The sequence below is a fragment of the Haliotis asinina genome, chromosome 1 (assembly GCF_037392515.1).
Source record: "Haliotis asinina isolate JCU_RB_2024 chromosome 1, JCU_Hal_asi_v2, whole genome shotgun sequence".
NCBI lineage: Eukaryota > Metazoa > Mollusca > Gastropoda > Lepetellida > Haliotidae > Haliotis > Haliotis asinina.
The window spans coordinates 74,782,628-74,804,743 of record NC_090280.1 but is presented as its reverse complement, the minus strand read 5'-3'; the positions used below and the strand labels follow the sequence as shown (position 1 = coordinate 74,804,743).

Below are 22,116 nucleotides of genomic sequence, written 5' to 3'. Positions count from 1 at the left end.
CCCATAATAAAGAAGTTGGTATGTCACAATAAAGAAGCGGGTGTTCCTAACGATAAGGAAGTTGATGTGTTCATCACAATAAAGAGGTGGGGTCCTAGCAATAAGAAAGTTGGAGTTCCTCACAAAAAAGAAGTTGGTGTTCCTCACAATAAAGAATCTGATGTGTTCCTCATAACAAAGAAGTCGACCAAAACAAGATGTTGACATCCATAAAGAACATTCTTCCTTAACAAACTTTTCATTCAACGCAACAGCTTCTAGACCATATAAACACATGTGTATTTTGTTATTGTTAATGGTCATTCAAACTGGTGGGTCAGTAATAAAACGTAAGACTGTATGGACAACAACTTCTTGTTGATTACATAGAAACCTTTTCGTTGGAAAACGGTGTAAGAACATACACATAGACGTCTCTCTATTCAGTAAGAAAATCTTATTGCAGTAGTGGATAAGCTTTGCTTAAAATTGAATGAAATATCCATTATTCGTTAGACAGCTGACGACTTGGATTGACCATTGTCAATGTGAATGTCCTTGCTGTCGAGGTGGGGGTCGGTCTTGTCGAGAAAGACGTCCCTGTTTTCGCGTCGTGAAGGTCGCCAATCATCTGCTGGTCTACTTGCGTGACGCAGTCGCTGAAAAAACGTATAGTGAAATAGATACCCGAATTTTTCTCTTCGAAACACAGTATGAATCACTCGTGAAACATTTTTTAACGTCAAAGAACCCCACATTTGCATATGTTAACACTGTCTTCATTGGAAGGCCTTTTCCTTTAGTGGAGAGACAATATAACCTATAAAACCGTTTATGTTTACTGAACTCTCTTGAAGGTCCTGGCTGTTTTTCAGTTACCTTTTCTTGCCGCGAAAGCTAATAACAGTAATGTATGTATATAGGGTAGATCCAAATCATGACATCAATCACTGGATTGTATCGCCCATTCACAATGTCTTCGTTTTGTCTTTTGTTGCAATATTCAGATATATGGCGACGGTTTGTAAATAAGCGAGTCTGAACCAGGTGAGTGAGTGAGTTTAGTTTTACGCCGCACTCAGCAATATTACAGCTATATGGCAGCGGTCTGTAAATAATCGAGTCTGGACCAGACAATCCAGTGATCAACAACATGAGCATCGATCTGCGCAATTGGGAACCGATGACATGTGTCAACCAAGTCAGCGAGCCTGACCACCCGATCCCGTTAGTCGCCTCTTACGACAAGCTGAGTCGCCTTTTATGGCAAGCATGGGTTGCTGAAGGCCTATTCTACCCCGGGACCTTCACGGGTCCTGAACCAGGTAATTCAGCAATCAACATCAGAAGCATCGATATGCTTAATTGGGATACGATAACGTATGGCAACCACGTCAACAAGCCTGACCATTCTATCCCTTAGTCGCCTCTTACGACAAGCATGGGTTGCTGAAGACCAGTACTAGTTCTAACCTGGATCTTAGTATTTATCATGTAATGGAATGCGTTCACGGCAGGATAAAGACAATGGATATTTTCGGTATCCGTTAGATCCTTATACCGATATAGATGCCACTTAGGCCTTTGAGAGATTCCTTTCATAGTGGAAACAACTATCTGTTGGAGATCGTGTACTGACACTGTCCGCACTTTGAATTTGAAAATTCATGTCTGGTGATGATAGCGGGAATTACGAAGCGAAGACGGAAATTCATAGGCTTACGGAGATACCAACACCAGTTCCCCGAACCACTGTCAGTATTCGTGGCCGGACAGGAATTCGTAAAGGTCACGCGAACATTATATGTATTATGTGTATTTGATATTAAAACGTTAATTGAAGGATTCTGAAGTTCCACACGAGTTTGTTGTTATGTTTCAAACATACGCTAAGATTTGCTGCCATCAATACGTGCTTTAACATAAAGACGTATCCAGATGACCGAACGCACTCAAATGAGTGATCTGTAGAAAATTGTTTCAACGTATTACTATCCACATGTATGTGGCGAGATATCTGTGCAAATTCCATGAACTTTAGTGTCATGATTTGCAGCAATTCAAATCCCGTTTGTTTTGTTTGTTTTTCAAATTATAAAGTGAGAATGACATTGTATGACAAATAGCCTTTCACAATCGACTGTATTGGGATAGTTATAATAACATTGCACATTTGCAATAAACACTATTTCGCTCGCCAAGGCTCTTTAAATGCAAAGTTTATTCCTAATGCAAGATATTAACCATCCCAAAACACACTCGGATGAAAACCCACATATACCTGTATGCTTAATGTAGCCTAGTGTTACGTAAATGAGTAAGCAAACAAGGTGTGTCATTTGATTTGATAATATATTAGTATTTGATTCAAATGCAATATGTGTAACGCACCTCGCAAAAAGTCCCTTTCCTTTTTATAAGCTGGTGCAGCAGTGCGATCGGTATTGGTAAGGACATCACTACAGCCATCAAGATTCCAATCACCTTTGCGTGTTCAGGGTAGATGTACTCGCCATAGCTTGGGTGATCGTAGCAAAACAGGGAAAATATCAAGGACGCCTGAAACAGCCATTGTAAACCGGGTCTGTCCATTCTTGTTTTTCGTGGGTCAACAAAAAAAGAAAACGATCGTTTATAATTCAGATAGGTCTATATAAATGTTGCGTTTTTTTATCATTTACTGACATTTCTTATGACCAGGGCTTTTTGCAACAGATTTGTCTCGTAGAGCATTATTGTCAGTAAGAGTTCCTGTTTTGTTTGTTGTTTAACTCTATTGCACTAAGCAGTCTTCCAGCTATATGGCGACAGTTGGTAAATAATCGAGTCTGAACCAGACAATCAAGTGATTAACATCATGAGAATCAATCTACGCAACTTGGATACGATGACAAGCGTCAATAAAGTCAGAGAGTCTGACCACAGGATCCCATCAGTCTCCTCTTACGACAAGCATGGGTTACTGAATATTCTAACTCGGATCTTCATGGGTAGGCAGATGTGGTAATTGCAAATATGCAGGAACGTAACGTCATCTTTACAGCAGACCATTAGTGAGCCCTATTCTAACACGCATCCATTTTCCTGCACAAAATCCCGTATTGAAATTTACCCTTACTGCCACAGACATTGTCACTATAAGACTAACAGCCAAGATACCTGTAACATTTAAGCTTAGACCAATAGATGTTCACTTACAAACAGAATGAAAGGTGTCACGTAGGTAGACAGGAGTTTTAGCACTATGGGATATTGCTTCCCTATCATCATCTGAATATCTCTGCCGAATCTCTTCCACCCTGCAACACATCACCTGAGTGTGAAATGTTAACAGTGCATCGAGTTCATCAATACATCTGTCTCAGTTTACCATCTTCTTCTTTGAGTTCATCATTCTAACAAAGCCTCTAGTGCTGTTGCTGCTGCTGCTGGTACTGCTGTTGCTGCTGGTGCTGCTAATGATGGTGATAGTTTGGAAACTTTAAGTGGGCTTTGTGACATGATGCTCATTTCACATACGGGGCACCAGGTCATATAGTGTTAGTTGTGAAAGGGTGAGTATGACCGAAGGATAGGACAAACTGAAGAGGGCGTTAGGATTTCTCAAATGATGAACGAATGAGTTTTCGATTTGGGAATTTAGGACATAACGATGATGTGTCCTGTCCTAAAACAAGAACTCCCGCTGTCCATTGACGTTAGACGCTTCCCGGTTCATTGCTGCCAGACGACTGGCACAGCTCTGCATCTTGATACTCTGGAAGGTTCATTAGGCAATTTGTTGCCCTTAAATATATTCACTAATAGTTAAGTCGCATGCTGTCACCATGCATTGTCTTGATATAGGCAAACCCAAGTGTGGACAAACGTATCCATGGAGTGAAGTGAGGGAGTTAAATTGTTAAATGACATGGACAGTATTTCAACCATATCGTGACTATATCAAGTTGTATATAATATTAACAACTTGAGGTGATTTATGAAATACCTGTTAACGAAGGACAGTAAAGCAAGTAGGTTACCACATATATAAATCTAAAACTAGTAATTTAATCTAAAATAGATTTTAATTAACGACAATACAATATCAGGCCTCCCTATGTAATTGAAGGAATTACAGCAAACTTGAAGGAATTGCATCTCAGATATAAACAAAAACAACCCACTCGCGAAACAATTGCAGCGATATCGGTAGTTCAGCGGTAATAACATAAACACAATGCTCCTATAGGAAGCAATGTCGGTAAAACATGAAACACGCTCGGCCATCTTCGGTGATTTCTCGGCTCCGTTCCGTGATTTCTCAGTCGCGTCCTGAAACTCACACATCTATACATGGCGTCACTAGAAGGAGTGCTCGTCTCGGTGAGTTTTGTTTTTAGTTTCTGCAGTTTTCATTTTTATAGTTATCCATCTTTGACCACCGGTGTTGAATGCGTTGAGGTATGAGGTGTTGTCGGAGCCATAAATTAGTCTTTAGGAATAGATCGTCACTGCAAGAGCGCGGCATAAGTCATGCCCCTGGAGGTTGTTTACGAATGAATATCGGAAGCCTTCAAAGCATTACCGACATTGCTTCCGATAGGGGCGTTGTGTTCATGTTATTAGCGCTAAACTACCGATATCGCTGCAACTGTTTCGCGAGTAGACTGCGTTTGTTTACATTTGAGATGCAATTCTTTCAAATTTGCCGTAATTCCTTGCGTTACTTAGGGGAACCTGAATATAAAATATGAGCTATATGTCGCCAACATGTGAAGGTAGATTACCATACTTGGGACCACGGGGACGGACTTACTGGATTTACACCATCGCTTCAGCGGCTTGGTATTGTAGGACCACGTAGCCATATTATAAAATAACAATAATTCCATGTTTAAAAATTGGTAAGTTTAAATATATCTAGAAACTTTCGCGACTTACGTGCGCTCTAAGGAGCCATGGAATAACGATATAACTTTCACTCTGTATCGGGACTCTCTGGCTTTGTTCTTATTCTGACTTACTTCTGGTGTTACAGAGCTAAACATGGGAATGGTGTTTCACAGCCTTATTCAAGGGAACTGACTTATTGAAGAGTTTCGCTTAATGTCGGTTATACCCTTCCCGAGCTGATCAAGGTGGCTATATCCGCACATACTTTGTTAATCTGTGATAGTGATCCTTGTCAGTATTCATTTGGTTCTTGACCCTTAAGAGTGCATTCTGCAGCTGCTAAATAAAACTGTGAACTTTGAACATGTTTTCTATTACTTCTATATTTTTATTTAATGGCACCCTGATCTTATAAGGTAAGCTGCTCCGTGGGAACACAGTTTACAATCCTTGCAACACTGCATGCATCATATTCTACAACTGAGTTTTACCGTAGATCCAGTTGATGACAATACACTCGAGGCAGCCAATAAGCAGAATGCTGAATGATGAGTTATACCAGTCTAGCAGCTGGAGGAGGTAGATTCCACCCTGTACAAGGAATAAATACTTCAGAAAGTAATGTAATTTTACATGAGCACTAACATATATGGCTAAAGCGTTCCACATGTTACGCTGAAGACCCTGGTTTGATTCCCACCACGGGTACAACGTCTGAAGATCAAATCTGGTGTTCCCGCCCTGATGTTGCAGAAATAAGCGGTGAAAATTCAGGCTCATTCAAATGAGATCAACGAACGTACCCTGTAGGCAAAACCTGACGTAAACAATACTGGATGCTGCCCAAAGAGAGCTGTAGTGTCATACCCTTACATTTTGCTATCAGATCAATGGCAAAGTGTTAAAAAGATCAGATCTGCAATTAGTTAGCCTTCTTGGGTACCTATCATTCATACTTGCAATGCACCTGCTTACGGATGTCATTAGACATTCGCTTTCTTTCATTAGCTCTGGCTTGCACAACAAATAGTTTAGTGTCTATCCTCGTGTACAAGGTAAGATTTCAGACAGAAGTGATTAAATTGAAGGGACATAGCGACTGAACCGGTAATTGTTATCTGGATAATTGCTACGAAACATACCGTGTCTGTATCATGAATATCATTAGTGATATACATATTAAGTGAAAAAGATATGACTGAATGATCATCGGCTACTCCTGCGAGCTTTGGATATTTATGGATATATGTAATGTGATGAGTCATTGTAAATACTATCGCCAGCGATATTCCAGCTTAATTCAAGCAGTCCATTACCAACTATAGTCCTATTACACACAATAAACCATGTGTTGTTGACTCAAAGCTCGTTAAAACTAACTGGAATGAAAAATAAATAATAACAGAACAGTCATTAAGCAAATAATAACCATCAAACCAAATTCTAGCCATCACTTGTACACTCAACAGAACTATCCTGGTGTAATAATCTTCACGTGTGGGGTAAATCAGAGTTTAGTTTATCCGATATTGTGAATACTAACTCACTGGAGACCCCAACCCATCCCCCACCCCCCTCACCCCCTTTTTCTGGCATACCCCAATCCCAAAACGAATGTTTTGGTGTAAGGTGTTCTCACGTTGGTGGCATAGGGAACGGACATCAGGAAGCAGAAGAGGCAGACACCAGCAGTGACATACATTCTACGGGGCTGGAGGTATTTGGGATATGCGTCTACTATTCCGGCGAGAACCGTTTCCATCGGACCAAACTGCAAATATTCCATATAGAATTTACACTCTAAGACAATGCATGCCTGATAATGGATCTAGAAGATAATATATGATGTCACAGTTGTAAATGTTCACCTTTACAAACTTTCACAGTATTTGACCTGACCATTATAATTCTCCTATTTTCAGGACAGATAACTTGCCTTTTTTCATTCGGTCACCTCCATGATATTGCTGGAATATTGCTGAAAGTGGTACAAAAACCATAATCATCTCATCTCAAAATGTCTGATGCATATTGATTTAAAATAACGCCTTTTTTCCGAATATTAAGATGCAAAAGGCATTGCGTACAAGCGAGGCCATCCCCAGGGTTATTAGCATGATGAAGAATAGGACTGCCCACAGCTGAGACACAGGAAGATGTGAGATGGCTTCTGGGTAGATGATGAATCCCAAGCCTGACCCTGGAGAGGACATGCCAGTGAGTTATATAAAAAAAAATATTACACAGAACATATGAAATCATTAGCTGCAAATTATCTGTTGGAGAAAGGGGCATTTTGCTGGAGCATATGAGCATTAACAGGTCGTCTATGTTTCATCCTACCGTGGATTCGAAACGTAATTACAATTAAAAACAAATCTTGAGGATCGGGTTTTCTTGCCTCTAGATATACTGTATTATTACTCACTATATTTGTTAAGGCTTCAGTTTATGCCGTCACGAAAAGTAGTCATCTTTACTGGTGTTGGCAATGATGCAACACTATATTTCAAACCCTTTTACTCCTTTTCTATAGATCGATCTTAAAGTTCTAGTATGATCATGGAAAGACAGCGCAGCACGTGTATATGAAACAGTGCACGGAAAGTTCACAACATTAAACTGTGTATAAGGTATTCTTCGGAAGGTAGCCGTAACTGAACCATATTTAAAAATGCAATATGCAGACTCTAAAACGTTAAAATGGACGATTTGGGCTCTGATGGTTGTAACAAATATTTGCATCTTTGTTTCGGGTTACAGGGTTTATATACTATTCCTCTTGTCCTTTGACAAGAGTACAAATGGTATGCAAACGTGTGCGGTGACGCCCCAGACAGTTTCCGCCACCAGCGGTGGAACATGAAATAGACAAACTTTATGAATAACAACTTACCTATTACGAGATTGAGAGGATTCGATACGGAAGAAGTTGTTATCCATAAAGGTGTATACTTTGTACTCCCTTGTTTTTAAAAAGCCACTCAAAGAAAGAACATAAAATGTTTATTCGTGATATTTTTTCACAATGGTCCTTGTATAAATCGAACCTTAAACTGAACCTGCTCTCTATTCAAATTATAGACAGGGAATATAATTTGTTTCTCTCAAAGCTGGACTGGAGGCTTACCTTAATAATAGAACTCTACATCGTCATCATTCACACACAGAGGGGGAATTATGGGTGTTAACGTGACCACGATGTTCTTCATGAAGGATCATGCTCCAAAACGTCGTCACATATGGCATCTATAATGGTCCCTCTTTATGGCATAACATCTAATCACAAAATAATTAAATAACTAGTTAAACCGTGTTAAAGAAAACATATGATATATTGCAAATTAAAATCTAGCAGGAATTACTTGGGAAGGAATTAATATGTTTACCTGATGAGACAATATCTGATATAGGTATCTGAGCATGATGCGCCACGAAGCCCAGGGTGGAGAAGACGACCAGACCACAGAATATGCTGCTAGCTTCACCCAGCACAGTGAGAAACACCACATCTCTGAAAATACACACTGGCATCCTGCATGACGATATGCTAGTCACAGAATATACTGCAAGCATCACCAAGCACAACCCCACATCTCTGAAAATATACGCTGGCTTCCTCTATGATGACATGCTAGTCATACAATAAACTGCTAGCTTCACCCTGCGCAGTGAGAAACACCACATCTCTGAAAATGATATGCTAGATTATCACTAATGAGTGAGTTTAAATTTAAAGTCACTTTGGCAATATCTCAGCCATATCGTGACAGTTCATACAAAACACTTTATGATGTCACAAAGGTACATTGCAAAAGTTTCCATATCTGATATTTGGATATAGTCAGCGAATGTCCTGTCTGTATGTGTTTTTGGAAAATGCATAAGGACAGGAATATATTTTGCTATAGTGTGTTACGAGTGTGTATTTTCTGTATATATTGTTATTAATTCAGTAATAATTATTATTGGGTCACAATGTTTAGTGTTTTGAATAATAAATATGGTGGGTCATATTTCGTATAATAGATGATCCGCATTTTTAGAATTTTGGCAGCAGGCTTGTCCGGAATTTATCTGCTCTTACTTTTCTATGTGTTTACTTCCGGGAGACTTATTCGAGGGCATTCTACAGAGTTGACGATGGTCGTATGTGCCCGAACTTTCGGGAAATGACTGAGTATATATATAAAAAGGCTGGTGCTGTGATGGGAGGGACATACATTCATTGGAGTCCGTCAACGCCTGAATCTACATTAACCGCTATCAGACCGATCCCTGTGTTTGTGTCTGCATAGTTGATTCTCTCTCGCACTGAGGTTGGTGAGTTTGCCATATTATATCTTGTGACCCACTGCCTTAGATTTTGCCTCACTTGTATTGAATTTGTAATCAGCATTGTGAAAATGACTTGTGACCTTGTATACCTTGCTCTCGTTGCATAATAATATATATTTTGAACGTTTATGACTTGTCTTGTTCTGTTTTGCTGGTTCACAAGGTGATTTCTTATATCGTTTGTCACGGTAAATTCTTAACCGTAACAAGTGAAACATCACATCTCTGAAAATATACATATACACTGTCTTCCTGTATGATGACATGCTGAACACAGAAGACACTGCTAGCTTCACCCAGCACAGTGGGAAACTCTCTTTCTACGACTGTCTAAAAGCAGTCAAGATTGTCAACTTTCAAAAGTTTACATATTTGTACCACACGCTCGGTTGTCCCTCACTCGGTGGCACATCCTCTCAGTTTTTCCAGCTGTCGTTCACTCACCCCACTGCACATGCAGTTTTACCCAAGGTATATTTAAGGCGAACCCTTCACTTTCGCCTTTAAAACAAACCTCTGATGTCATTGTCTTATGTCAGTACATCGCTTAGCTATATTTGATGCGACGTCACAATTACACGTGCTTCCCACTCTTTTGTTAAGAAACATTTTTCTTTATTTTGGAGGCAAACATCGTAAAACATTTGTGTCTAATATTTTCTTAAGATCTTACGTTGAAATGAATATTTGATCTTGAATTGATTTGTGGATAGATGGTGATTCATCGGTATCACTTTGACCCAAAGAGACTGTAAATGATAATGAACAATAGTGAAATGGTCATGAACTGTTTTGACATTTAAATAATTATTCATTGTGTTGGAAACATCTAGCAAGAAATGCTAGACCATGATTCTTTCATCACAAGAGATCTAAATCGGAGGATCTTCTTTTAACAGGTATTTCCAGTATGGCCTGACGACCCCTTCGAATCTAGACTGACAACCCAAGTAGGTGTAACCAATATAGGGTTTAAGTACATTTTCATTTATTGATACCTACTTGGGTGTCCCACTTCTTTTGCATTGGATCCGGTTATAAGGTGTAACCAGAGCTCTGGAATAAGAGTATGGGATCAGAAGTGGTGTCACAGATTTGTTGAGTGCTGGCTTAGGAGCATAATCGGCCTTTGGAGTAGTTGATTGGACATAATATGATATCTTGACCGCCTGACCAGAAGGATTATGTCTGACAACAGAGCCCACCACCTTCGTTCCTGTCTTAATCGTTTAAATATGCCTGTCAATTCTGAAGGACGGGGTCTGATTAAAGAGGAGACTCTTCATGATAGAATTGTATTGTCCACTTTTGATCATATTTATTTATCGGATGATCATGTGGTGACGCATGATGTGGTGACTCACAATGACAGCAAGGAATTCAATAGTTATTTTAAGAGTGCTAACGTTTTTTGGACAGAATCTGAAATTTGAGGACGCCGGACAGCGATTGGAGTAAAGCAGGTAAAGACCTTCACCAAGTCTATCCAGAGTCGGTCATCTGAGGAGAAGCTTTCTAAGAAAACATTATATCATGTGAACATTCAGTATGTGGAACAGAAAAGCAGCCCAACCGACTCCCTCGTCTGGATGAAGTTGGCTGGTCTAAAGTGTGAAATGGGGGTTTCCTTTTTGCTGCCCAGGACCAATCACTTCCCTCTTGAATCGCCTAAACGTGATTCTAAAAGAAAACATTTGCATGAAATGTCGACTGTGCAATGAATATACCGAGACTATCCAACGCCTTGCCAGTTGATGACCTTTCTTGGCGCAAGCAGCATAATAGCACGGCTCGTTGCATTTACTACCGTCTACGCCATGCTTTGACTCTGAGGTTCATCCATGTTACGATCCTGAACATGTCCGGGGCGTCATGGAAAATTTTGCTTTCAAACATCTATGGAATAGGCCCATATACAGCCTCAGAATTCCTGCCAACAAACCTGATCGTGTGCCTTTTGATAAAACTAATGATTTTGTTCATATCATTGAATTTTCTGTCCCTTTTGACAACGTGATTTGCAAAATGCCGGAAAACATGCTTCAGTATGCGGACCTCGCCTTTGAAAGGTCTCGCGTGCATCCCAAGTACACTGTCGTCAGACTCCCGATTGTTCTCGGTGCCCTTGCTTTGGTACCACCTGATCTCCTGGCACTGATCAGCAAAGTGCCGGGTTCTCCGACGGGAGTAGAGCCCTTCTGACATTCTGGGTAATGCAGAAAGTTGCAGTGACGGGGGACGTTCATATTCTCCGGAAAGTTCTTGGTGGGTTCGACTGGGAAGCGTTTCCTGGGAGAAGTTCCATTTGCTATCTCGGCTGTGTGTAGAGAGGACAAGGCTGATGATGAGCCTTACCAGGCTGACTGTGCCAGGATCACCAGAAACGTTTCTGCTGCATACTATCTTTAATCGGTACAACATAACAATAGTCCATTTAACAAGCGCATTGCTCGGTGCACAAAAACATGTTCGAAACGCCCAAATTGTCTGATAATTATCACCCAGGATAATTCAAGCTGCTTATTAGACGCTAGACGTTTATAATCACATGACTTTATCCCACCCGGTGCCCAATTTATGCAAGATGCATTGAGGCAGTTTTTTTTTAACAAAATCACCTGTCAGATGAGATGATGATAAAGTTGTAAATGCTCAGATTGATCTATAGCAAAACCCCAAGATCCGAGAATAATCACGACGTGCCAGTTTTGCGTCACAGGTTAGACTTACCTCAGCGAATTGTTGTGGAACTTGGTGTAGGTGCTCATGGTAATGAGGCCGCCGTATGTCACAGACATCGAGTAGAAGCCCTGGAGCAGCGCTTCCAACCAAACCTGCAGATGACAGTTAGTAGTTAGTGAGTGAGTATGACTTTACGCCGCTTTTATCAATATTTCAGCAATATCACGCTGGGGGACACCAGAAATGGATTTTACATATTGTATCCATTTGCGGAAATCGAACCCAGGTGTTCGGCGTGGCTACCTCAGAGCCCCTTTTTCTTATAGTAGTGACATTGGCTGTGGCAGTGGCGGAGCGAGTGCTACTACCACTAGTAGAAGTAGTAGTTATAGCAGTAGTATTTATGGTGATGGTAGTAGTAACAGTAGTAGTAGAAGAGCAGCAATATTCCTTGTAGAAATATAATAGTGGTAGTGTTGATGGTAATAACAGCAGTAGTAGTGTCCAAGAGCGTCCGTCGTGGTCGCTCTCGGGTGGTAGTTTAGGATGGTGGACAAGAGACAGGGAGGACATGAGTCGGTGTTAGAGATGAAGACAGCAGCAGCCATGTTTTATTACTGTTTGGTCGAAGGATGGTCGAAATGGTAAATACAGTGGTAAACATGTGACAGAACGCACATCGGGACTGAGTGGCCAATGATCCCGATGTGGAGACCCGCTCTGTCACTTACACACATTCAGAAGTCCGACGGCGATTCTTCATCGTCGACGTAGTCGTAGGTGGGGCGACGGCCTTGGCCGACACCCCAACTAGACGCACAATCCTTCCACTTCTGTCGATGATCTAGTCTCCATGGTTGGTCTTGCTGGTTGGTCTCGCTGGATGGTCTCGCCGGTAGGTCTCACTGGATGGTCTCTCTGGATGGTCTCACTGGATGGTCTCTGCGACTGACCACATCAGTCAGGTTTTTATACACAGGGCCATTACGCCACATTGTGCAAGGTCACTGGCCCATGCACATGTACATACGTAAGATTCGCCGACGTAGGGAGGTGTTAATTGACATGTATTGATAGCGTTTGAGAATTAAGGGTCCTGCCCGGAGGGGGGTTTATGATAAGAGGGGATACACCGAATGTTTGCCGAATACATTATAGACAAAGGGGATAGAATTTCGGTGCACTTTGGACTTATATTGAAAGAAATAGATTGTTTGAATAAATGAAGTTTTAAGGAAACTTATTGAAATGATTTAGTCTATGACAGTAGCTGTAGTGATGCTGCTGACAGTAGTAATAGTGATCATGGCGATAGTAGTAGTAGTAGCAGTAGTAGTAGTAGTAGTAGAAGTAGTAGTAGTAGTAGTAGTAGCAGTTTCACGTTGCAGTCAACGTAGCATCGATCAACGCAAATGGGATAAGATGACGTGGTGATCAGGTCAGCGTACCTGATAACCCTCTTACGACAAGCATACCTTTCTGCAGTGCAGATTTTGTCATATGGAGAGAAATATATATAACGATATGTGTTTTAGTAGCATTGTGTGTGTCTGTCTGGGTTTTAGTTGTATCAGTTATAATCTGCTAAGCCCTGCTTTCCACCCAAACCATTGGTCTAGAATGGACATGGTTGTACATACATTTTGGGGTCTACTCACTGCTTTCGGGAAACTTTTTCTAAATTTGTCTGATCAAAATATTATCAATATGATAATTCCATTATCAGTTATAAATACAAAAAGTGTTGTAAAATGAAACTGGTTTACAGTAAAAAACTGCAACTGCTTCCTGTATTTAGCAGAGTTATTAGTTGAATCCATTATTTCTTAATGAATAATGGTGAAATGGATGTCTGAGGCCGAAGGGTGTCTAACCTGAACTGAAGCTAGTCGAGAGAAATCGGGTCGAAGGAAATACACAATCCCTTCTCCTGCACCCGGCATCATGCACGTCCTAATGAGCAGCGTCGTCAGCAAGATATACGGCAACACTGCAGTGACATATACCACCTGCAAAACCATTTAGTGACGACATCTTATATGTAAACATTCACCGGTATCCTATCTCACACATAATGTCGTTTTGTGATTTGTTGAACCCTTTGATTTCAATGTACACCGCTTACAAGCGAGTACTTTTGGAAATGCCGGGTACATCGTGGTAGCAATTCCAATAGTAGGTGGTAATATCTTGCATAACATCAAATCACGTATGATATGGGAAATTATGTTTTGCGAATGCAAATTGATGGAGGGGAGATAACTCTAAATCTGTTTTTCTGTTTTTGCAAAATCTAGCGATGGCTACTAAAGATTTTCTACCCGTGCTTCAAACAACATTGAGGTTTTCGGTAAGATAAATACGTTGTTCTCGGCATGTACAAACAACGAGAGTACATGGATCCATGTTCCCCTCGTGATCAGTGAAGAACATATTTATCGAGTTTAGTGTACACTCAGGCCCATGTGTTAAAAGAAGATGCAAGAATGCGATGTGTACAGTCGCACCAAGATCGGATAGTTGCAGGTTCGAATCCGTCATTCTGTCCGTCATCTTGATTTATACATTGAGGTATTATCATGAAATACATTGTCAAGTCATTTTTCACTTATCCAGACCTTCCGCTGAATCGCCATGAATAAATGAAAAAAGATTTTCTACAATACGAACGAACGTACTGAAGACTCTGATGCCAGTCAAGTAGCAAGCCAATTCTTTCATTTAAGGCGGTAAAGCTTTATATTTAGATAGTATTGTCCACTTTTCATTTTTAAATCATGAGTAATCCCGGGCTTCTTTATAACGGTATCTACGCCCCTGTCTGGCGTTTCTTACCTTTCCTACAGATCGCACACCTTTCAGCAAACAGAAGAACGCTATCAGCCACGAGCCGAAGATACAGATAACAAGGTGAAGTTGAACTGACCCGAAGTTGTCAAAACCACTGGACACCCTCAATGTGTTGTATCTGTCAAAACATAATATGAATGCCATTCACTCAACTCGGGGACAAGAAATACTATACACATCCAGAAGCTGATCTTTTGTGCCGTTGTTGTGGTAGGTCTCGCTGATGGAAACGTTGCCGAGCCTATTGACACACAGGCGCGTGTTCCACCAGTTGTCACACGCTGTCCATGGCAACACAGACTGGAAGGACCGATACAAATAATAGACCGACCAGGCAATGACGATGATGTACAGCACAGACCCCATGAATGACACCAACAGCTGGGCGATTCCTATACCTGCAGACAAAGGGGAGGTGGGATTGTGTCTAACGTTGCGTCTCGATGTTACAGTTATATAGAGCCTGTAACAAGGTGACGGTACTTTGCGAGACCTTGGTACTTCCGGTAACAACATTTCAGACCATTTCATACTAGAATATATTCAAGGTCTTTGAGGTGCATCAATTATATTGCTTATCACGCCGAAGACGCAGGTTCGAGTCCAGACATGATTACATTTGTCGTAGGCCATGTTTTGTGAAATTTCTGGAATACTGCTATCTAGTAGCGACGTAAAGATCAATATTGACACGTGGTAACCTCATGGAGACATCAGAACCCAAAGTGTGATGATTCCGCCTACCTTTAAATAGCGGACAGATAACCCAAACATGTGCTGCGCTCATCTTGGAGAACTGGCCAATGGTCACCTCCAAGAAAAACAGCGGGACACCGCACGTGATTATTCCTACGAAATATGGAATGAGGAACGCACCTGCAAACAATGCATGGATATATATTGAAGTAGTATTTTCTGATTGCCGAGGATGACGAATGAAAGTATCCTGACATTACCTGTCCTAAAATATATAGCACATGTTGTTTACAGCCGCAGCAACATTCCGGCTGTATGGCACGGATCTGTAAACATACTGGACAAAAGTATATTTTGAAATTCTGAATAATGATCTATTTGTTCATTGACCCACTGATAAAATATCGATCCTAAAATATCAAGACCCCTAACTTATTTTGTCCAGTATATAAAGTCTGGACCAGAGCAGTGATCAACAGCAGGAACATAAATGGACGCAAATAGGATACGATGACGTGTCAGCCAGGTCAGCGTTAGTCGCCTCTAACAAGAATGGGTTACTGAAGACCAATTCAAACCCGGATTCCCAAGGATACATGTACACAACGGATTACTTAGCCTTTCGGCAAAGTAAAGATTTCAACTGTCAAGCTATAAATGCGTTGAGAAAAAGACGTTTTAAGCATCAGTGCCGATTGAGTTTATGGTATAATGTTTCATAGGACTTGTTTGCTTGTTAAAACTACCCAACACAACACTGAAGTTACATGACACTGGGGGCGTTCATTACGCTGGATTGACGGTTTTGAATTCCTTCATGGGTACAATTTTTAACAGCAAAATCGTGACGAGTCAGGAACACATTTTTATGTTTTTTTTCTCTCAGAAATACAGCTTGGAAAGTTTATAAACACGTGTTAATACAATTCAGTCACACTCGTTCTTACAGCCACACATTCTTATAGTGGACAAATGGATGGTCGGGATGCGGCAAAAAAAAATTGTTACGCGTACAAATACAAGTGACGCGCCGATGCACGAGGAACATTTCACTTTTTTATTTAGCCTAAACCAGTCTGGACTAGATAACCCAATCACTGGCTATCACTCAGTTCGGCAATCATATATGGATCTCATGAACATAGAAACGTCAGGGGATGATTATTCTTTGATCGCATGAGAGGCGACGTTGTTAAAGCGTTTGCTGGTTCCGTCGGAGATACGGGTTCAATTCCCAACATGGATACAATGGGTGAAGCCCATCCCTGCAGCCAGTATCGCTAAACGTGGAGTAAAACTAACATCACTGACACTGAAGGCAATATTCACTAAGAATGAGTAACGTTTTGATTTTCTCTTACCTCCGCCGTTTCTGTTACAAAGGTAAGGGAATCTCCACAGTGAACCCAATCAACCCAGTGAACAGCATATCCAAGGAGGGATAAAATATACTCCTTTTTACTTCCCCATTCGTCTCTGGCTTTAACACTGGTTTCAATCTCCTCCTCCTCTTTCAGAGTGCCGTCCTGATGAAGTCCTCCGTTGGAAGCCATATGTGGATATGATTGTCCTACCCATAAGTAAAACTCTGAGGTAATGTTCCAAACATTTAAATATAGTACTTGATTTTGAACTTAGTGTGCACACACGTCTCACTGGTTGTGCTTGGTAACACCTTTCGCGTCAGAAAACATCATATGAAATATTCAGTGTATCCATTTACATTCAAACTGAAGGTTATGTGTACAATATGCTCATTATTGACACTGGTGTGTGTGTTTTCAGACACCACAAGTATGTATTTTCTTTGTATAATAAAATAAATAGTTGAGCTCATATAAAATATTTGCAAAGATTAGGACTTGTAATTCAAAGACACATTCAGTGAGTGAGCTTAGTTTTATCATGGCGGGTACCACTAGACATGGGCTTCAAGCATTGTACCCTTGTGGGGAATCTTTGATAATAATGATAATGTGTACCTCTGTAGCGCTAAATTCCACACACCAAGTGCATGCTCGAAGAACGTACAGACAGTTCATTATTACCCTGGATAACCCAAGCAGTCTGTGAGGTGTAAGAAGGTTACAGTCACGTGACGTATCCCATCAGGTACCCATTTTCTGCTGGGTGAACAGAGGCATGTGTCAACAAACTCACATCAAAATGAAACTGATCCACGTCTTGAACACAAAATTTAGGATTGTTAAGCAAAGAAACCCCAAACCAACACAATTTTGCAGGGGCAGACCCTAGATATTTTTGAGAGGCAGTTTATGACAAAGACTCGTTTGAGAAAACATGATCTGCATAATTTCAGAAACAAATGATTATTTACATTCTTATATTCTGATAATTAGGGCGAGGCTAAGTTTTTTAGACTCTTGAACTAAGTTCGTCTTAAATTTTACATAATTTAGACACATAATCTACTACTATATGTCACGTATGGGCATTCCCGCCTTCACGATAACTGAGGAGGGTGTGGCTAAAGGAACACGAATGCGAAATCGTGAGAAAAATGGTCAAAATTCTCGTTCTAGAATTCCAGTGTTATTTTGTTATATTTTTAACAGTTTAAAGTCGACAAGGCATGAACATATTTACATAGTGAAAACCCTCGCAGTCACGACCTGTCAAATCAGACCACAAAAAAACGAAATCGTGGGAACGTCAGGACGCTAATTTCGTCATTATGGATGGCACATACTCTGTCAAAGTGACATATATGTACGCATCTCGACATGGGACATTTTTGCCATCTCCTTGGCATACATCACATGTCTAGAAATGCATCAGTAAAATGAGTAGTTTTAACTGTATTCATATTTTTGCTGACGTCAGTGAGTGAGTGTCTTTAGTTCTTTATAATATGATGTTTTATTATTAATAGATGACATTTGTTTACATTTGTTTTGTTGTCTTTTTTCCCGTCGATCATGGGATGCCAGTCTCCGCAACACATCTCGATCTCAACTCCCTGGGGAACACACGACTCTTGCAGCTATTTAAGCGCACCAAGTTAACGTGGCTTCCCCATTCTTACGAGGTGCCCATTCAAAGCAGGGTGGACTAGGCCTCAAAGTCACAGTACGTCGTCCACGTTTACTGCCCATTACTGTACACGCAACTAGGTCTTTGTACGTATACAACTGCCACAATCTGGTCATTTACCAACGGATTCGTGGGTTCTCTTGAATGCACTCTGTTGTGTACTATACACTAGGGGTTCTGACAACACTGAAAGAGTCTGCACACAAAGTAGGCTCAAAGGGAACTCACACACTGGCCATGAGGGGAATCGAACCTGGATCTTTGACGTGACGAGCGAAGCCTTGACCATGAGGTTACCCCACCGCTCCAAGTTACAGAATTAAAAAAGGACAAATTGCCAGTTCTTAAAAAAGGAGTATGATCTATTTAGACTCATTTAATTTTGAATTCATGATAACTGCACAGAATATGTATGTACAGAGTTGGGTGATTCATGAATCAGCTTTAAAACGTATTCACGTTCACCATTTAAAGACACACTGGTCCCTGAGATATAGTTTCTTTATATACTGTGAAAATATTCCGCATTCCTCGTTCATAATTTTGTTGCAGCTCTTTGGATCTGGTAGATGTATCAATAAACCAAGAATATTTCATCAGATTATGAAACGTGTATTCATTTGACTCGAATAAGCGGCGCACTTGCCGTTTGTAGGCTTTATGACTATAACTGTATCATATGCTGAATAATATCCCTGAATGAAGAAAGAAAGAAAAAAGTCTCCCAACGTACATGCTCCTATGTAGATTCCAAAGACAGGTGAAATATTCAAAATGAGCGATTTGAATGTGTGCGTCAAATAGTTTGAATGTTTTATAGCTCATTTATGAAAACAGCTGCAGGTAAATAAAACCAAACTGGAATCTGTGATTCACCCAGAAGCATATGGCACTAATGAGTTGTGGGATATTTATCAGTCCAAATGAATTTCAAGCCTTGCAACGTTTGTCTTTCGCGTCGATGGTATCACCATGTCAGGGACCATGGGGACTTACAGTTCCTTTGCTACCTGCAAAGGTAGCCAGAACTGCAAATCACAAAAATAATCTGGCAGCCTTGAATTTACCTAGAATGTTTGAGGACTTACGTTGTATTAGTAGTAGTAGTAGTAGTAGTAGTAGTAGTAGTAGTAGTAGTAGTAGTAGTAGTAGTAGTAGTCAATATTTAAAGCCACATCGGCTATGGACCGTAAAACTACAAGAATATCACAGATAATAAGGTAAAACTAGAATGATATCATAATGATAACAATGCAATCTAAAAACGGCCTAATGATCACCAGGAAGTGAAGGTAGATCACCATGTCAGGGACCATGGGGACTTACAGTTCCTTTGCTACCTGCAAAGGTAGCCAGAACTGCAAATCACAAAAATAATCTGGCAACCTTGAATTTACCTAGAATGTTTGAGGACGTACGTTGTATTAGTAGTAGTAGTAGTAGTAGTAGTAGTAGTAGTAGTAGTAGTAGTAGTAGTAGTAGTGAATGGGATTGGTTTTATACCTCTTTTAGCAACATTCCGTCTTCTAGGAATATTCCAGCTTGCAGCAATATCTAAACCCGGCAATATTATAGAAATACCCCGACCTTCGGTGCCTCCTCACTGCCCATGTAGAAGTGAGTGACTGGGTGAGTGAGTGTTCCTTCAGATCTCAGAAATTGAAAAAAAAATATTTCGACGAATAAAAATGTGGTAGAAATAACTACACTTTGAAAGACGTGGCCTTGTTAGCAACGCCCTTGTGGTGAATGTTAAGTAACGCCAATAGCTCTTACACCGTATAGAGTAGAACAGGTCCTCAGCACCCCATTGCTGGTCGTATAGGCGACCGAATTTGACAACCTGTTTGCCGTGGGTCGCGCCTCTGTGTCGGTGGACGACGGTGTTCTGGTGGGTGAGGAGGCAGGAACACAACGCACGACTTCGACCCTGACTGTATCTAGACGGGTGGAGGCTTGGGCCCGGTGGAGGCTTAGGCCGGGTGCTACCAATCGCCTGGTAACCCAAGCGCTAAACACGCACAGCGTAAAATACACGATATCATTTGGCGGATCCAGGGATTTTCAAGGCGGGAGGAGATAGAGGGTTTAACCCCTGATGTTATGATTTTGCCTAATGTAGTTTCTACATCTATTGTTATGAATTCGCAAATAAACAAGATTCCCAATGCACATTTCTCAATTTGGAAAAAAATCTAACTGTAAGGTCACTTCTAACCAGGATCCCACAGGTAGGCATTTATAACAGTAGCAAATATATTCCAAAGAATAATGCTGACCCACATTTTGCATATGAAACAGACGCTGTGAGACAGGACACGGTTTCTGTACTGCTTTCAACGACTCCTGTTCTGAAAATGCCACCACCAAACCTATCTGGGAAGAGATGAAGTGACAGCAAATGGCTCTGATATAACATGAAAAACTTTTAAAAGCATAAAACATCCCCATACACATTTTTATCACCCAAAATTGTTCCACAGGAGATATCGCTTGTGTGAGATCAGAAGATATCTCCTATGAGCTTTGACAGTAGACTTTACAAAATGACTTGACAATGCTATGGCGTTATGAACTATGCTATGACGTCACAATGCTATGACATCGTTGTATTGCAAATCTAATGCCAGTGCTGTTTTCAGAGATGTACATTTTTCATTGAAAACTAATGAAGAATGATTTTGGATGATAAATAGAATCTCACCCTCGTGTCTACTGGTATCTGTTATATCAACACTCGTTGATAAAGGTACAAATATCCTCGGGAAGTCTCTGATATTTGTAACTTTATCAACTCGTGTTGATATATTTGATATCAGTAGACACTTGGGTGAGATTCTCTATGTATTTCACAAGCCTCTGGCGCTACCACCAACAGCGATAATAACTGTATGTCTACCCACATTACATTGATGCACTTGTAGGCAACACTTTCATCCTGAATCAAAGTTTGTTAAATGGTGAATCGTTACCTAGTTGTGAGATCAGTATCACACATCCAACAGTACCATGTTCGCTGCAGGCAGTATTGTTTGATAGGAGTGCTGCAATATGAACTGTATGTGAGATTCATATATACATTTATACATATATGTATGTATGGGCAATTACATAAATTAATGAATAACAGTGGCTGTCTGAATAGTATTAAAGAGAACCATCTGGGCTACATGTCTTCTTATGGACATATACTCACTACCAAAAGAAACGCGAATCTGAAATGCTGATATTGACAATGAGTGGAAACATAGCATTTTTTTCTACTAACTTAACTTTCACTAGACACAATGATAACTCGAAAGGAAACACTCAGTGCGTTTATTCTCCGCATGACGTGCAAATGAAAATCCAATAAATCTATATGGAAACCACATAACGCATGATTTTAGGCACTGTCCTTATAAAGGAAATAAACGTTAACGTCAATATACGGTGACGTTACCTCCATTGCCATTTCTCCTTGCCATGCTGTTGAAGAGACGTCCAATGAAACGCCTGGGAATGTTGAGCGAGTGACAGTGATAAATGTCACATTCAACAGAGTTGTTGAAGAGTGATTTGTCAGTTGTCTTTTAGGCATTGAGGTAAGAGATGCGGGTTCTTTTACAGGACTTTGATGAAGCAGTAGGCTCATTAATTTTG

At 40.5% G+C, this 22,116-nt stretch overlaps 2 protein-coding genes across 2 annotated transcripts; both read right to left on the bottom strand.

Moving 5' to 3' along the window:
- Positions 1–200: 200 nt before the first annotated feature.
- Positions 201–21,499, bottom strand: LOC137297131 (sodium- and chloride-dependent glycine transporter 2-like). Its single transcript, XM_067829147.1, has 13 exons — positions 21,447–21,499; positions 16,782–16,990; positions 15,469–15,600; positions 14,710–15,122; positions 13,749–13,883; positions 11,923–12,026; positions 8,244–8,368; positions 6,942–7,054; positions 6,494–6,625; positions 5,346–5,445; positions 3,178–3,278; positions 2,371–2,538; positions 201–638 (listed from the first exon to the last, which is right to left on the bottom strand). The coding sequence occupies exons 4-13, from the start codon at positions 14,866–14,868 to the stop codon at positions 492–494; spliced, it is 1,284 nt and encodes a 427-aa protein (XP_067685248.1). The 5' UTR covers positions 14,869–15,122; positions 15,469–15,600; positions 16,782–16,990; positions 21,447–21,499; the 3' UTR covers positions 201–491.
- On the bottom strand, positions 14,869–16,973 carry LOC137275120 (sodium- and chloride-dependent GABA transporter 1-like). The gene is made up of 3 exons (XM_067808154.1): positions 16,883–16,973; positions 15,469–15,600; positions 14,869–15,122 (listed from the first exon to the last, which is right to left on the bottom strand). The coding sequence occupies exons 1-3, from the start codon at positions 16,971–16,973 to the stop codon at positions 14,869–14,871; spliced, it is 477 nt and encodes a 158-aa protein (XP_067664255.1).
- Positions 21,500–22,116: the final 617 nt, after the last annotated feature.

Excerpts from the sequence above, each read along its gene's own strand:
- LOC137297131 (XM_067829147.1), bottom strand. The coding sequence starts at position 14,868 with ATGGCATTCATATTATGTTTTGACAGATACAACACATTGAGGGTGTCC. Across the intron at positions 6,626-6,941 it reads CCCTGGGGATGGCCTCGCTT|TTTGGTCCGATGGAAACGGT; the intron begins GTACGCAATGCC and ends GAATATTTGCAG. Across the intron at positions 5,446-6,493 it reads CCGTTCCCTATGCCACCAAC|GGTGGAATCTACCTCCTCCA; the intron begins GTGAGAACACCT and ends TTCCTTGTACAG.
- LOC137275120 (XM_067808154.1), bottom strand. The coding sequence starts at position 16,973 with ATGGCTTCCAACGGAGGACTTCATCAGGACGGCACTCTGAAAGAGGAG. Across the intron at positions 15,601-16,882 it reads AGCCAGAGACGAATGGGGAA|GTGCGTTCCTCATTCCATAT; the intron begins GTAAAAAGGAGT and ends CATTGTTTGCAG. Across the intron at positions 15,123-15,468 it reads TATCTGTCCGCTATTTAAAG|GTATAGGAATCGCCCAGCTG; the intron begins GTAGGCGGAATC and ends CTTTGTCTGCAG.